This window comes from Leptopilina heterotoma, unplaced genomic scaffold (genome assembly GCF_015476425.1).
Source record: "Leptopilina heterotoma isolate Lh14 unplaced genomic scaffold, ASM1547642v1 Lhet_4, whole genome shotgun sequence".
NCBI lineage: Eukaryota > Metazoa > Arthropoda > Insecta > Hymenoptera > Figitidae > Leptopilina > Leptopilina heterotoma.
The window spans coordinates 754,640-769,637 of record NW_025111063.1 but is presented as its reverse complement, the minus strand read 5'-3'; the positions used below and the strand labels follow the sequence as shown (position 1 = coordinate 769,637).

The following is a 14,998-nucleotide window of genomic DNA, read 5'->3' as shown; positions in this document are numbered from 1 at the left end:
ATAAATAGTAAAAAATATAAATAATATAAGCAAAAAGAGAAAAAAATTTAAATTTCTACAAATAAAAGCAGTAAAAAATACTAAAATAGTGAAAAAAATACAAAAATACTGACAAAATAAAAGTACTATAAAAAAAACCAGTAACAAAGTATTAAAATAGTAAAAAATACAAAAATAGGATCAAAAAATAAAAATACTATAAAAAAGCAGTAATAAAGTATTAAAATAGTAAAAAATACAAAAATAGGATAAAAAAAATGCTATAAAAAAAATAGTAAAAAATTCTATAATAGTAAAAAAATAAAAATAGTAAAAAATATAACTAATGATAAAAAAATTAATTTTTTTTTTAAATCGAAAAAATGGGAAAAAATAAAAAATGAACTAAAGAATATTAATTAAAAAAAAAAAGAAAAAATAAATAAAAATGAACGATAATTTGTTCAATAGAGAATGCATAATACAGTTGACATGATATTTATACAGTGAGATATATATCTATATTATTGTCAAAGCGAGAGACAGTAAAGTGTGATGCCATAAAGACGGTGGACAGTTATTTAAAAGGGTTTGCAGTTTTATTGCCCATATAACGTCCTGCTGAATTCATCAAGCGGATATGATGTAGACATACACATCCTTCTATATATAATACTCTTTTCAACAAAGACACAGAGAAAAGAATTTATTCTACATCTCTATATATATATTTTCAAATATATTCCTCATATTCAAATAACATACCATTATATTTATGAGTCGTAACTTCAACTTTCTCATTTACTTAAATTCAGAATTATATGCAGAAAACTTATCGAAGTGTAACAAAAAGAATGAATGAAGATGATGAAGGAAAAAAAATTGTTGTAAAAGTATGTATCTCGCAAAAATATAGATATATATGTGTTCATTATTTGAAAATGTTGTTAAATTATTTATGTAATTTTTCTAGTTTTATTTAAATTCTGTTTTAAATATAATTATTTATGTAACTTTCAATATTATATAATATTCAATATTTAATAACTTGGAAATTCTTTGTAACTCTCGGTATTTATTAAACTTGGATATTTTTTATTTAAGTTTTAGTATTTTGCTTAACTTGGATATTTTTTATTTGACTTTTAATATTTTGCTTAATTCAGATATTTTTTATTTCACTTATAATATTTTTTAACTCTTGTATTTTTTATTTAACTTTCATAATATTTTTATTTAAGCCGCAGTGAAGTTCACAACGCGTTTATAATCAACAATTAAAAAAAAGAATAAAAAGAAATGTTAAAATTCGTTATTTAGGATTTTTTTTAAATCAAGAAACTGTACACAAAAATCTCTTTTAGACAAATATTTATAAAATTTTCAAAAGAAAAATATTTTTTCTTCTAAATTGTCCATTATAAAATATAAACATTACAAAATTCACTAAAATTTTAATAACTTTTAATAAAAACTTAATATAATAACTTTTAGTAACGTTTTATACTTTTTTTATATTTTATATTTATCTAACTTTTAATGTTTTTAGTATAGAATTTAACATTAAATTAAATTAAAATAAATTAAATTAACCGCAGTTATAATTAGCAACGAATAACTATATTGCTCCTGCGATTTTTAATTTTTCGCCTTAATTAAAATTTTATTTGAATTAAAATTGAATTTTATCCTAGATTTAAATTAAAATTTCTATAATATTATAATTTTAAAATAAGAGTATGAAAATATTTCAATTAATTTATATATATACCTGATATTGAGTGAAAAAATAATCTTCATTGTTTATTAAATTCTTAATTAATATTTCATCAGTTTATAAATTAATTAAAATTTCATATTCTTCTCTCATTTGATTTTAACATCTGTTTTTAATTAAAGTTAAATTTTCTCGTTTGATTTCATTTTAATTATAATTTCAAGATTTTAATTTTGAATTTAATTTTTAATTAACTTGAATGTTCACGGGGACAAATTTAGAATCTATGTCAAAAGTTTATTTTCTTGTAAATTTACTGTGAGTTATTTCAATTTATATATGAAATTAAGTATTTTTTAAAAAAAAGTAATTATGTAGTATTTTAAAAGTTATTCGCGATTCAATAATTTTCAATATTTAGACTATTTTCATAAAATTTATCAAAAGATTTAATTATTAAAAAAAAATCTTATTACAATTTTACAAAAATATTCAATTATTTTCATAAAAAATTTCAGTTAGGAATTCGAATTATTTTCATCGCAGAATTTCAAATTACATACTTTTAATATAATTTTAAATAAAATCCTTGAAAAATGCAATTAATCTTAAAAATTTTATTAAATCAGAAAAAAGTCAGAGAAAATGAAAAACAAAGTTAAATTTTTGTGGTAACACTGACTTTATTTTTTTTTCTGTTTTAAGTATAGAAATATACTCGTTGGGTCAGCTAAAAATTATTTTAAAATTGAAAAAAAATCTACGAAAAGGCTATTTTTTTCTTAAGTAGAAGAAAGGCTACTTTGTCAGACAAACGAGACTTTTTAATCAAAAAAATCTTTTCGTCCAGTAATTATTTTGTTTTTAAGGAGAAATTATCGATTTTGGTCAGACATGAACAATTTTTAATGAAATAAATCTATTTTTTTCTGTTTTAACTTTTAAGTAGAAATATAGTCGTTTGGTCAGCCAAAAATTATTTTAAAGTTGATAAAAAATTCATGAAAGAGCTATTTATCTCTTAAATAGAAGAAAAGCTACTTTGTCAGACAAACGAGAATATTTAATCAGAAAAAATCTTTTAGTCAAGTAATTTTTTGTTTTTAAGTAGAAATAGTCAATTTTGGTCAGACATGCACTATTTTTAATGAAATAAATCTATTTTTCTCTGTTTATAGTAGAAATATAGTCGTTTGGTCAGCCAAAAATTATTTTAAGTTTGAAAAAAATCACGAATGGGCTATTTTTCTCTTAAGTCGAAAAAAGGTTACTTTGTCAGACAAATGAGATTTATTAATCAGAAAAAATCTTTTAGTCCAGTAATTTTTTGTTTTTAAGTAGAAATTGTCAATTTTGGTCAGACATTAACTATTTTTAATAAAAAAAATAAATTTTTTTTGTGCATAGTAGAAAAAAAACTATTTCTAATTTATTTTTTCAGTTTTAAGTAGAAATATAGTCGTTTAGTCAGACAAAATTTTTTTTTAAGTTTTACAAAAATTCATGAAAGAGCAATTTTTTTCGTAAGTAGAAAAAATGCTACTTTGTCAGAGAAATGAAAATTTTTAATCAAAAAAATCTTTTCGTCCAGTAATTTTTTGTTTTTAAGTAGAAATGATCAATTTTGGTCAGACATTAACTAGTTTTAATGAAATAAATCTATTTTTCTTTGTTTAAAGTAGAAATATAGTCGTTTGGTCAGACAAAAATTAGACTACTACTATCTTTCATGAAACTATCTTTAAAGAAATAATTTATTTTTTAGTGTAGAATAAACTAAATTAAATACTATAATTATATTAGTTATTAATAATATTATATTAATAATTAATTAATTAATTAAATTACTGAATTTGTGACTCACTTGTGGTTGGGGAATGCAGGTGAGTTCAATATTCTCGCCGATCAAATCGGGATCAGTGACTTTAATAGCTGGTAAAATAGTCGTGTTAACCGGTGTGTCTTCAACGGCAACTGCCTCGTATGGTGTGCCCTCAAATTGTGGTGGATTATCATTTTCATCGAGAACAATTACGTATGCATCAACGCCAACTATATTTGGTTGTTGTCCTGCAGGAACTTGATCCTCCAATGTCACTCGAAATCGAATAGTATCATTTTCCTGTAATCAGAGAACAAAAAATTTTTATTTTTCTTCTTCTTCTTCTATTTTTCTATTATATATATATATATATATATTATATTAATACGATCCCTTTTCATCGTAAATGAAAAGCTTTTAGAAACAATAAACAATTTGTAATTTGATAATATTATAGTCGCAAATATATAGAGAATTTTGTTTATATGAAGAATTGATTTTTACTGAGTAATAGCTAGGTAAATGGAAAAGTTGGAATAAATATGAATAGAGAGAGAAAAAGAAAATTAGGAGAGAAAAATTTATTTATACGAGGAATGAAAAAAATATACGGAGAAAATGTTTGTTGTTAGAGTAGAAATTGTACTTTTTAGTCAGACAAAATGTATATTTTTAATATGTGATCTAATATTATTTAAAAAGTGATATTGGAGAATTTTTATACTTTTTAAGTAGAAGGGATATTTTTAAGTCAGACAGAAATTACTTTTAATTTTATTGCTCTTTCATAATTCCATAGAAATTTTTACTTTTTAAAAGTAGAAGAGATACTTTTACTTACTACTACTTTTATATACATTACTTCACTTTACTATTTTTATTTCTGCTTAAGTAATAATTACTAATTACTAATTAGGCATTATTACTTTTTAAGTAGAACACTTACTGTTTCGTCAGACCAAAACTAGTTTTAAGAAGAAAAAAATTTCCTAGTGTATTTTTTATATTTTTTCTAATATTTTCCGTTTTAAGTAGAAATATAGTCGTTTGGTCAGACAAAAACTATTTTAAAGTCGAAAAAATTTACGAAAAGGATATTTTTCTCTCAAGTAGAAAAAACGCTACTTTGTCAGACAAATGAGTCAAAACTCAAAAAAATAAAAAAATTTCTGGCCACATCTTCAGTTCTAAAATTTTTTTTAAAACTTTCAAATACCAAACACTTAATAAGTATCACAAACCAAAAATTATTTTTCCTTAGAGATTTTTATATTTAAATGAGATAAAAACATTTTTTAAATATTAAGTTAAAATTTTCTTACAAATCTTTAACAGGCAAAATTCCAGAAATTTTTTTAAATTAGAAAAAAATTATTTACTGTTCTTAACACTGGCAAGGACAATACCAATTATTATCTGGGTCATAAAAATTAATTTAATTCACAATTTATAAGAAGTAACCACAGCTGATAATCAGCAGAAGATGAAAACTTATTTTTGGAGCGAACTTTATTTTCTGTTTACTAACAATTTTTAGTCATAAAATTTTTTTTGATCCTAAACTATTGCTAGAACAATTCCAATTAATATCTGGGTCATAAAAATTAATTTAATTTTTTTTTTCTTGTTAGTATAGTCGAAAACATTTCGTTAAGTACTTTTTTGCTTTTAAGTAGATAGAATCAATTATAGTCAGACAATAACTATTTTTAATTTTAAAACTAATTTTAATTTAATTTAATTTTCCAGAGTATTTAACATTTTAAGTAGAAATATTGTCATTTGGTTAGACAAAAAATATTTCTAAATAAAAAAAAAAAAATTCACAGAAGTGTTTTTTTCTGTTAAGTAGAAAAAACGCTATTTTGTCAGACAACGAGAACTAAGACAAAAACTTTTAGTCAGGTAATTTTTTTGTTTTTAAGTAGAAATTAACAAATTTGCTCAGGTAAAAACTCTATTTAGCAGCAATAAAATTTATTTCTAATATATTCTATAAGTTTGAAGTAGAAATAGACGATTTTGGTCAGACGGAACCTCTTTTAAGAAAAAATAATTTTTTTTAATTCAATTTTGTAAATTTAATTTCTGTGAGTAGAAAAGGCGTTGTTTGGTCAGACAATATGACTATTAAAAGTAGATCAAATTTAGTCAGTCGAAAATTACTTTTTATCAAAAAAATAGTAAATATAAATATCAAACAAAAGTAGTAAATGAAAGAGTAAACAAAAAAGAATAATTAATATAAAATTAGTAATAAATAAAAATAAAGTAAACAGAAAAGAATAATAAGTATAAAATTAGTAATAACTAATAATAAAATAATCAAAAATAAAAAATGTATATAGAATAAAAATAATTTAAAATAAAATAAATATTAAAAAAATCCAGCTAACAGTAAATTTTCAAGTAGAAAACATCCTTTCTAGTCAGACCAATGACTTTGACAAATCTTCAAGTGTACCAAACAGCAATCTCACTAAAACTTTTAAACTTCTGTGTTACAATATTTTTTCAAAAATTTTTATTCTCTACTTTTTAAAATAACAGGAAATAAAAATTTAGAGTTCACAAGTTTAGAAATATGTTTGGCTGTATTCCTTATGCAAAAAAAAAAAAAAAAAATTGCCGAAGACGAAACTTTGAAATCGAGAGATATGCTAAAAGTTGGCAGATATTCAAATTTTGCATCTCAGGACATTTCGTATACATGTGTATGTATATATGTATAGCTCGGCATTTTCCGGAAGTGAAGCGATCATACATGATACAGTTGGCCCCTCTCTTTTTCTCCCTCTCTCTCTCTCTCTCTCTTCTTTTCACATTTGTCGGATAATTCGTTCCACATTCTTCGGCTTCCTGTCTCGCCCAGATGGTAGAGGCAGTTGAAAAGGCGAATAACACAATAATACCTGTGTACACGCTTGGCAACGTGAATTGCTTTACATAGCAAAAAAGTACAAAGTGAACTTTTAATTTTCTCAAAAACTCGATAAATTCGCATTTGAGCCTCTTTCCGCTTCAAATCACGTTCTTTAATTTATTTTTACTCTCTTTGCGCATTGTTCCTTTTTCTTTTCTATTTTTTTTTTTAATTTGACAAATTATTTAATGTTACTAGCAAATATAAATATGATAAGCGCACGGAACGATGTATTCCGTTTATTATTATTTTGTAAACTAAAAAATTGTATATTTTCAAGAATTTTAATATAAATTCAATTATTTTAAACAATTTTGATAAAATTTTTATTAAAAAATTATTATTTTCAAAATTTTTGATAAAATTCCTTAAAAAAATCAATTATTTTCAAAAATTTAGATAAAATTTTTCAAAACAATTCAATTATTTTTATAAATAAGAAAATTCTTTGCAAAAATTAAAATATTTTTATAAATAATAAAATCCTTCAGAGGAATTCAATTATTTTTATAAATAATGAAATATTGAAATGTTTCGAAAGAATTCAATTATTTTCAATACAATTTTAATTACATTTTTTCAAAAGAATGCAATTATTTTTAATAATATTATTTAAATTCAATTATTTTCAAGTGTTTTAATAAAAATTCAATTATTTTCAACATTTCTGATAAAAAATTCTTGGAAACAATTCAATTATTTTTATAAATTGAAAAATTCTTTGGCAAGAATTCAATTATTTTTGTAAATAATAAAATTCTTTTGAGAAATTTTTCAAAAAAAATGTAATTATTTACAAAAACTCTATTAGTTTTAAAAAATTAAATTTTTTATGAATAATTTTAATGTGATTTAATAGGAAAATTGATAATTACAATTAATAATATAAACAATTATTTAAAAACTTGAAAGAAATTCTTCATAAAATTCAATTATTTTTAAAATTTTCAGTAAAAGTTAATTTAAAAGAGTTCATTATTTTAAAGAATTTTAATAAAAATATTGCTAAGAATTAAATTATTTTCAATACAATTTCAATTATTATTTGAAAAAATGTTAATAAAATTCTTGGAATGAATTCAATTATTATATTCAAATTTTTTTTATAAATACTTAACAAGAATTCAATGATTTTCAGTACATCAAAAATTTAATTATTTCTGAGAATAATTGAATTCTTAAATAGAATTTTATTAAAACTTTTTAAAATAATTGAATCCCTGATAAAAAAATTTATTATTTCTGCAAATAATTGATTTTTTGTAAAATTTTAAAAAATAAGTAATAATTTTCTGGAAATTGTATTAAAAATAATTGAAATCCTAAAAATAATTTTATTATTTATGACAATAATTGAAATTCTACAAAGAATTTTATTATTTATGAAAATAATTGAATTTCTCAAATGAATGGTATTAAAATTTTTTTAAATAATTGAAATCCTTGGGAAAAATTTATTATTTGTAAAAATAATTGGATTCTTGCAAATTCATAAATTACTTCGAATTTATTCAAACTTTAGAGAATAACTAGCCAAACTATCCGCGCGCAAGCGCGCGGGAATGTTGTATGGGGCTGCTTATTTTAAACAATTTAAAAAATTTCAAAGAAATAATTATTTTAACCTAACAAAGAGATTTAACTAACTAAAATTCAAATAATTTCACTCAATGGTCTCAATTTAAATAGAATTTACATTACTAGACTTAAACTATGGCTAGAACAATTACAATTAGTATCTGGGTCATCTTTTGCATTGCTTATTTTATAAAGCCATTTTAAATTAAATACTTTTTAAAGAAATAATAATTATTACACACTGAAAAAAGTTTTACTTGAAATAGCGATAAGTTTCTCTAGAATAACGAAAGTATTAATTGAAGCACTAAATAATTTCGCTACTAAAGTGAAATCTGTAGTTCATCCAGCTAAATATTTTTTGCCGTGCATAACGAAAAAAGAATTAAATTAACATCAGATTTTCTACATTCAAAAAAACGAATTCAAATAGAAATTAATCATTTTACAACTTAACCAAATTCACCCCAGAAATCACTAAATTCGATAATTTAGAAGAAAGTCAGACAAAAGCAGGGTTCCTACAGAATCTGGAAATCATGGAAATGGTATGGAATTTTTAAAAGGCTTCTGGAAATCAGGGAAATCATGGAAAAGGCCTGTAATTTTTAAAAAATTCTAAATTTTTTCAGTTTTCCATTTTTTCTTTTGAATAAAAATTCAAATAATAATAAAGCTAAATGGTATAAAAGAGAAAAAAAATGTTGAATTTTAAAAAATTCAATTTTTCAAATTTTTGATAATTTTTAATAATTTTTTATTTTTTTCCAAAGAGTCGAGACAATTTAATAAGTAAAGTATTTTCCAAAAGCACAAAAATAATGAAGCTAAATCCCATAAAAGAGAGCAAAAAATGTTGAATTTTAAGAAATTCGGATTTTTGAATTTTTGATAATTTTCGATAATTTTAGATTTTTTACCAAAGAGTCGAGACAATTTAATAAGTAAAGTATTTGTCAAAAGCACAAAAATAATAAAGCTAAATCCTATAAAAGAGAGGGAAAAATGTTGAATTTTAAGAAATTCGGATTTTTGAATTTTTGATAATTTTCGATAATTTCACATTTTTACCAAAGAGTCGAGACAATTTAACAAGTAAAGTATTTTCCAAAAGCACAAAAATAATGAAGCTAAATGCTATAAAAGAGAGCAAAAAATGTTGAATTCTAAAAAATTCGGATTTTTGAATTTTTGATAATTTTCGATAATTTTAGATTTTTTACCAAAGAGTCGAGACTATTAAATAAGTAAAGTATTTTCCAAAAGCACAAAAATAATGAAGCTAAATCCTATAAAAGAGAGGGAAAAATGTTGAATTTAAGGAAATTCGGATTTTTGAATTTTTTCGAATTTTTGATAATTTTAGATTTTTTACCAAAGAGTCGAGACTATTAAATAAGTAAAGTATTTTCCAAAAGCACAAAAATAATGAAGCTAAATCCTATAAAAGAGAGGAAAAAATGTTGAATTTTAAGAAATTCGGATTTTTGAATTTTTGATAATTTTCGATAATTTCACATTTTTACCAAAGAGTCGAGACTATTAAATAAGTAAAGTATTTTCCAAAAGCACAAAAATAATGAAGCTTAATTCTATAAAAGAGAGGAAAAAATGTTGAATTTTAAGAAATTCGGATTTTTGAATTTTTGATAATTTTCGATAATTTCACATTTTTTACCAAAGAGTCGAGACAATTTAATAAGTAAAGTATTTTCCAAAAGCACAAAAATAATGAAGCTAAATCCTATAAAAGAGAGGGAAAAATGTTGAATTTTAAGAAATTCGGATTTTTGAATTTTTGATAATTTTCGATAATTTCACATTTTTACCAAAGAGTCGAGACAATTTAATAAGTAAAGTATTTTCCAAAAGCACAAAAATAATGAAGCTAAATGCTATAAAAGAGAGCAAAAAATGTTGAATTCTAAAAAATTCGGATTTTTGAATTTTTGATAATTTTCGATAATTTTAGATTTTTTACCAAAGAGTCGAGACTATTAAATAAGTAAAGTATTTTCCAAAAGCACAAAAATAATGAAGCTAAATCCTATAAAAGAGAGGGAAAAATGTTGAATTTTAAGAAATTCGGATTATTGAATTTTTTCGAATTTTTGATAATTTTAGATTTTTTACCAAAGAGTCGAGACTATTAAATAAGTAAAGTATTTTCCAAAAGCACAAAAATAATGAAGCTTAATTCTATAAAAGAGAGGAAAAAATGTTGAATTTAAAGAAATTCGGATTTTTGAATTTTTGATAATTTTCGATAATTTCACATTTTTACCAAAGAGTCGAGACTATTAAATAAGTAAAGTATTTTCCAAAAGCACAAAAATAATGAAGCTTAATTCTATAAAAGAGAGGAAAAAATGTTGAATTTTAAGAAATTCGGATTTTTGAATTTTTGATAATTTTCGATAATTTCACATTTTTTACCAAAGAGTCGAGACAATTTAATAAGTAAAGTATTTTCCAAAAGCACAAAAATAATGAAGCTAAATCCTAGAAAAGAGAGGAAAAAATGTTGAATTTTAAGAAATTCGGATTTTTGAATTTTTGATAATTTTCGATAATTTCACATTTTTACCAAAGAGTCGAGACAATTTAATAAGTAAAGTATTTTCCAAAAGCACAAAAATAATGAAGCTTAATTCTATAAAAGAGAGGAAAAAATGTTGAATTTTAAGAAATTCGGATTTTTGAATTTTTGATAATTTTCGATAATTTCACATTTTTTACCAAAGAGTCGAGACAATTTAATAAGTAAAGTATTTTCCAAAAGCACAAAAATAATGAAGCTAAATCCTATAAAAGAGAGGGAAAAATGTTGAATTTTAAGAAATTCGGATTTTTGAATTTTTGATAATTTTCGATAATTTCACATTTTTACCAAAGAGTAGAGACAATTTAATATGTAAAGTATTTTCCAAAAGCACAAAAATAATGAAGCTAAATCCCATAAAAGAGAAGAAAAAATGTTGAATTTTAAGAAAATCGGATTTTTGAATTTTTTCGAATTTTTGATAATTTTAGATTTTTAACCAAAGAGTCGAGACTATTAAATAAGTAAAGTATTTTCCAAAAGCACAAAAATAATGAAGCTAAATCCTATAAAAGAGAGGAAAAAATGTTGAATTTTAAGAAATTCGGATTTTTGAATTTTTGATAATTTTTGATAATTTCACATTTTTTACCAAAGAGTCGAGACAATTTAATAAGTAAAGTATTTTCCAAAAGCACAAAAATAATGAAGCTAAATCCTATAAAAGAGAGGGAAAAATGTTGAATTTTAAGAAATTCGGATTTTTGAATTTTTGATAATTTTCGATAATTTCACATTTTTACCAAAGAGTAGAGACAATTTAATATGTAAAGTATTTTCCAAAAGCACAAAAATAATGAAGCTAAATCCCATAAAAGAGAAGAAAAAATGTTGAATTTTAAGAAAATCGGATTTTTGAATTTTTTCGAATTTTTGATAATTTTAGATTTTTAACCAAAGAGTCGAGACTATTAAATAAGTAAAGTATTTTCCAAAAGCACAAAAATAATGAAGCTAAATCCTATAAAAGAGAGGAAAATATGTTGAATTTTAAGAAATTCGGATTTTTGAATTTTTGATAATTTTCGATAATTTCACATTTTTTACCAAAGAGTCGAGACAATTTAATAAGTAAAGTATTTTCCAAAAGCACAAAAATAATGAAGCTAAATCCTATAAAAGAGAGGGAAAAATGTTGAATTTTAAGAAATTCGGATTTTTGAATTTTTGATAATTTTCGATAATTTCACATTTTTACCAAAGAGTAGAGACAATTTAATATGTAAAGTATTTTCCAAAAGCACAAAAATAATGAAGCTAAATCCCATAAAAGAGAAGAAAAAATGTTGAATTTTAAGAAAATCGGATTTTTGAATTTTTTCGAATTTTTGATAATTTTAGATTTTTAACCAAAGAGTCGAGACTATTAAATAAGTAAAGTATTTTCCAAAAGCACAAAAATAATGAAGCTAAATCCTATAAAAGAGAGGAAAAAATGTTGAATTTTAAGAAATTCGGATTTTTGAATTTTTGATAATTTTCGATAATTTCACATTTTTTACCAAAGAGTCGAGACAATTTAATAAGTAAAGTATTTTCCAAAAGCACAAAAATAATGAAGCTAAATCCTATAAAAGAGAGGGAAAAATGTTGAATTTTAAGAAATTCGGATTTTTGAATTTTTGATAATTTTCGATAATTTCACATTTTTACCAAAGAGTAGAGACAATTTAATATGTAAAGTATTTTCCAAAAGCACAAAAATAATGAAGCTAAATCCCATAAAAGAGAAGAAAAAATGTTGAATTTTAAGAAAATCGGATTTTTGAATTTTTTCGAATTTTTGATAATTTTAGATTTTTAACCAAAGAGTCGAGACTATTAAATAAGTAAAGTATTTTCCAAAAGCACAAAAATAATGAAGCTAAATCCTATAAAAGAGAGGAAAAAATGTTGAATTTTAAGAAATTCGGATTTTTGAATTTTTGATAATTTTCGATAATTTCACATTTTTTACCAAAGAGTCGAGACAATTTAATAAGTAAAGTATTTTCCAAAAGCACAAAAATAATGAAGCTAAATCCTATAAAAGAGAGGGAAAAATGTTGAATTTTAAGAAATTCGGATTTTTGAATTTTTGATAATTTTCGATAATTTCACATTTTTACCAAAGAGTAGAGACAATTTAATATGTAAAGTATTTTCCAAAAGCACAAAAATAATGAAGCTAAATCCCATAAAAGAGAAGAAAAAATGTTGAATTTTAAGAAAATCGGATTTTTGAATTTTTTCGAATTTTTGATAATTTTAGATTTTTAACCAAAGAGTCGAGACTATTAAATAAGTAAAGTATTTTCCAAAAGCACAAAAATAATGAAGCTAAATCCTATAAAAGAGAGGAAAATATGTTGAATTTTAAGAAATTCGGATTTTTGAATTTTTGATAATTTTCGATAATTTCACATTTTTTACCAAAGAGTCGAGACAATTTAATAAGTAAAGTATTTTCCAAAAGCACAAAAATAATGAAGCTAAATCCTATAAAAGAGAGGGAAAAATGTTGAATTTTAAGAAATTCGGATTTTTGAATTTTTGATAATTTTCGATAATTTCACATTTTTACCAAAGAGTAGAGACAATTTAATATGTAAAGTATTTTCCAAAAGCACAAAAATAATGAAGCTAAATCCCATAAAAGAGAAGAAAAAATGTTGAATTTTAAGAAAATCGGATTTTTGAATTTTTTCGAATTTTTGATAATTTTAGATTTTTAACCAAAGAGTCGAGACTATTAAATAAGTAAAGTATTTTCCAAAAGCACAAAAATAATGAAGCTAAATCCTATAAAAGAGAGGAAAATATGTTGAATTTTAAGAAATTCGGATTTTTGAATTTTTGATAATTTTCGATAATTTCACATTTTTTACCAAAGAGTCGAGACAATTTAATAAGTAAAGTATTTTCCAAAAGCACAAAAATAATGAAGCTAAATCCTATAAAAGAGAGGGAAAAATGTTGAATTTTAAGAAATTCGGATTTTTGAATTTTTGATAATTTTCGATAATTTCACATTTTTACCAAAGAGTAGAGACAATTTAATATGTAAAGTATTTTCCAAAAGCACAAAAATAATGAAGCTAAATCCCATAAAAGAGAAGAAAAAATGTTGAATTTTAAGAAAATCGGATTTTTGAATTTTTTCGAATTTTTGATAATTTTAGATTTTTAACCAAAGAGTCGAGACTATTAAATAAGTAAAGTATTTTCCAAAAGCACAAAAATAATGAAGCTAAATCCTATAAAAGAGAGGAAAAAATGTTGAATTTTAAGAAATTCGGATTTTTGAATTTTTGATAATTTTCGATAATTTCACATTTTTTACCAAAGAGTCGAGACAATTTAATAAGTAAAGTATTTTCCAAAAGCACAAAAATAATGAAGCTAAATCCTATAAAAGAGAGGGAAAAATGTTGAATTTTAAGAAATTCGGATTTTTGAATTTTTGATAATTTTCGATAATTTCACATTTTTACCAAAGAGTAGAGACAATTTAATATGTAAAGTATTTTCCAAAAGCACAAAAATAATGAAGCTAAATCCCATAAAAGAGAAGAAAAAATGTTGAATTTTAAGAAAATCGGATTTTTGAATTTTTTCGAATTTTTGATAATTTTAGATTTTTAACCAAAGAGTCGAGACTATTAAATAAGTAAAGTATTTTCCAAAAGCACAAAAATAATGAAGCTAAATCCTATAAAAGAGAGGAAAAAATGTTGAATTTTAAGAAATTCGGATTTTTGAATTTTTGATAATTTTCGATAATTTCACATTTTTTACCAAAGAGTCGAGACAATTTAATAAGTAAAGTATTTTCCAAAAGCACAAAAATAATGAAGCTAAATCCTATAAAAGAGAGGGAAAAATGTTGAATTTTAAGAAATTCGGATTTTTGAATTTTTGATAATTTTCGATAATTTCACATTTTTACCAAAGAGTAGAGACAATTTAATATGTAAAGTATTTTCCAAAAGCACAAAAATAATGAAGCTAAATCCCATAAAAGAGAAGAAAAAATGTTGAATTTTAAGAAAATCGGATTTTTGAATTTTTTCGAATTTTTGATAATTTTAGATTTTTAACCAAAGAGTCGAGACTATTAAATAAGTAAAGTATTTTCCAAAAGCACAAAAATAATGAAGCTAAATCCTATAAAAGAGAGGAAAAAATGTTGAATTTTAAGAAATTCGGATTTTTGATAATTTTCGATAATTTCACATTTTTTACTAAAGAGTCGAGACAATTTAATAAGAAAAGTATTTTCCAAAAGCACAAAAATAATGAAGCTAAATCCCATAAAAGAGAGGAAAAAATATTGAATTTTAAGAAATTTGGATTTTTAATTTTTGATAATTTTCGATAATTTTGGATTTTTTACCA

General features: G+C 22.4%; 1 protein-coding gene across 1 annotated transcript in view; it reads right to left on the bottom strand.

The window, feature by feature from the left end:
- LOC122506244 (cadherin-87A) overlaps positions 1-14,998 on the bottom strand; it is a 178,984-nt gene that overhangs the window by 21,922 nt on the left and 142,064 nt on the right. Inside the window, exon 4 of the mRNA XM_043618321.1 lies at positions 3,561-3,818. Coding sequence (XP_043474256.1) covers positions 3,561-3,818 — 258 coding nt within the window. The remainder of the gene's footprint in view (positions 1-3,560; positions 3,819-14,998) is intronic.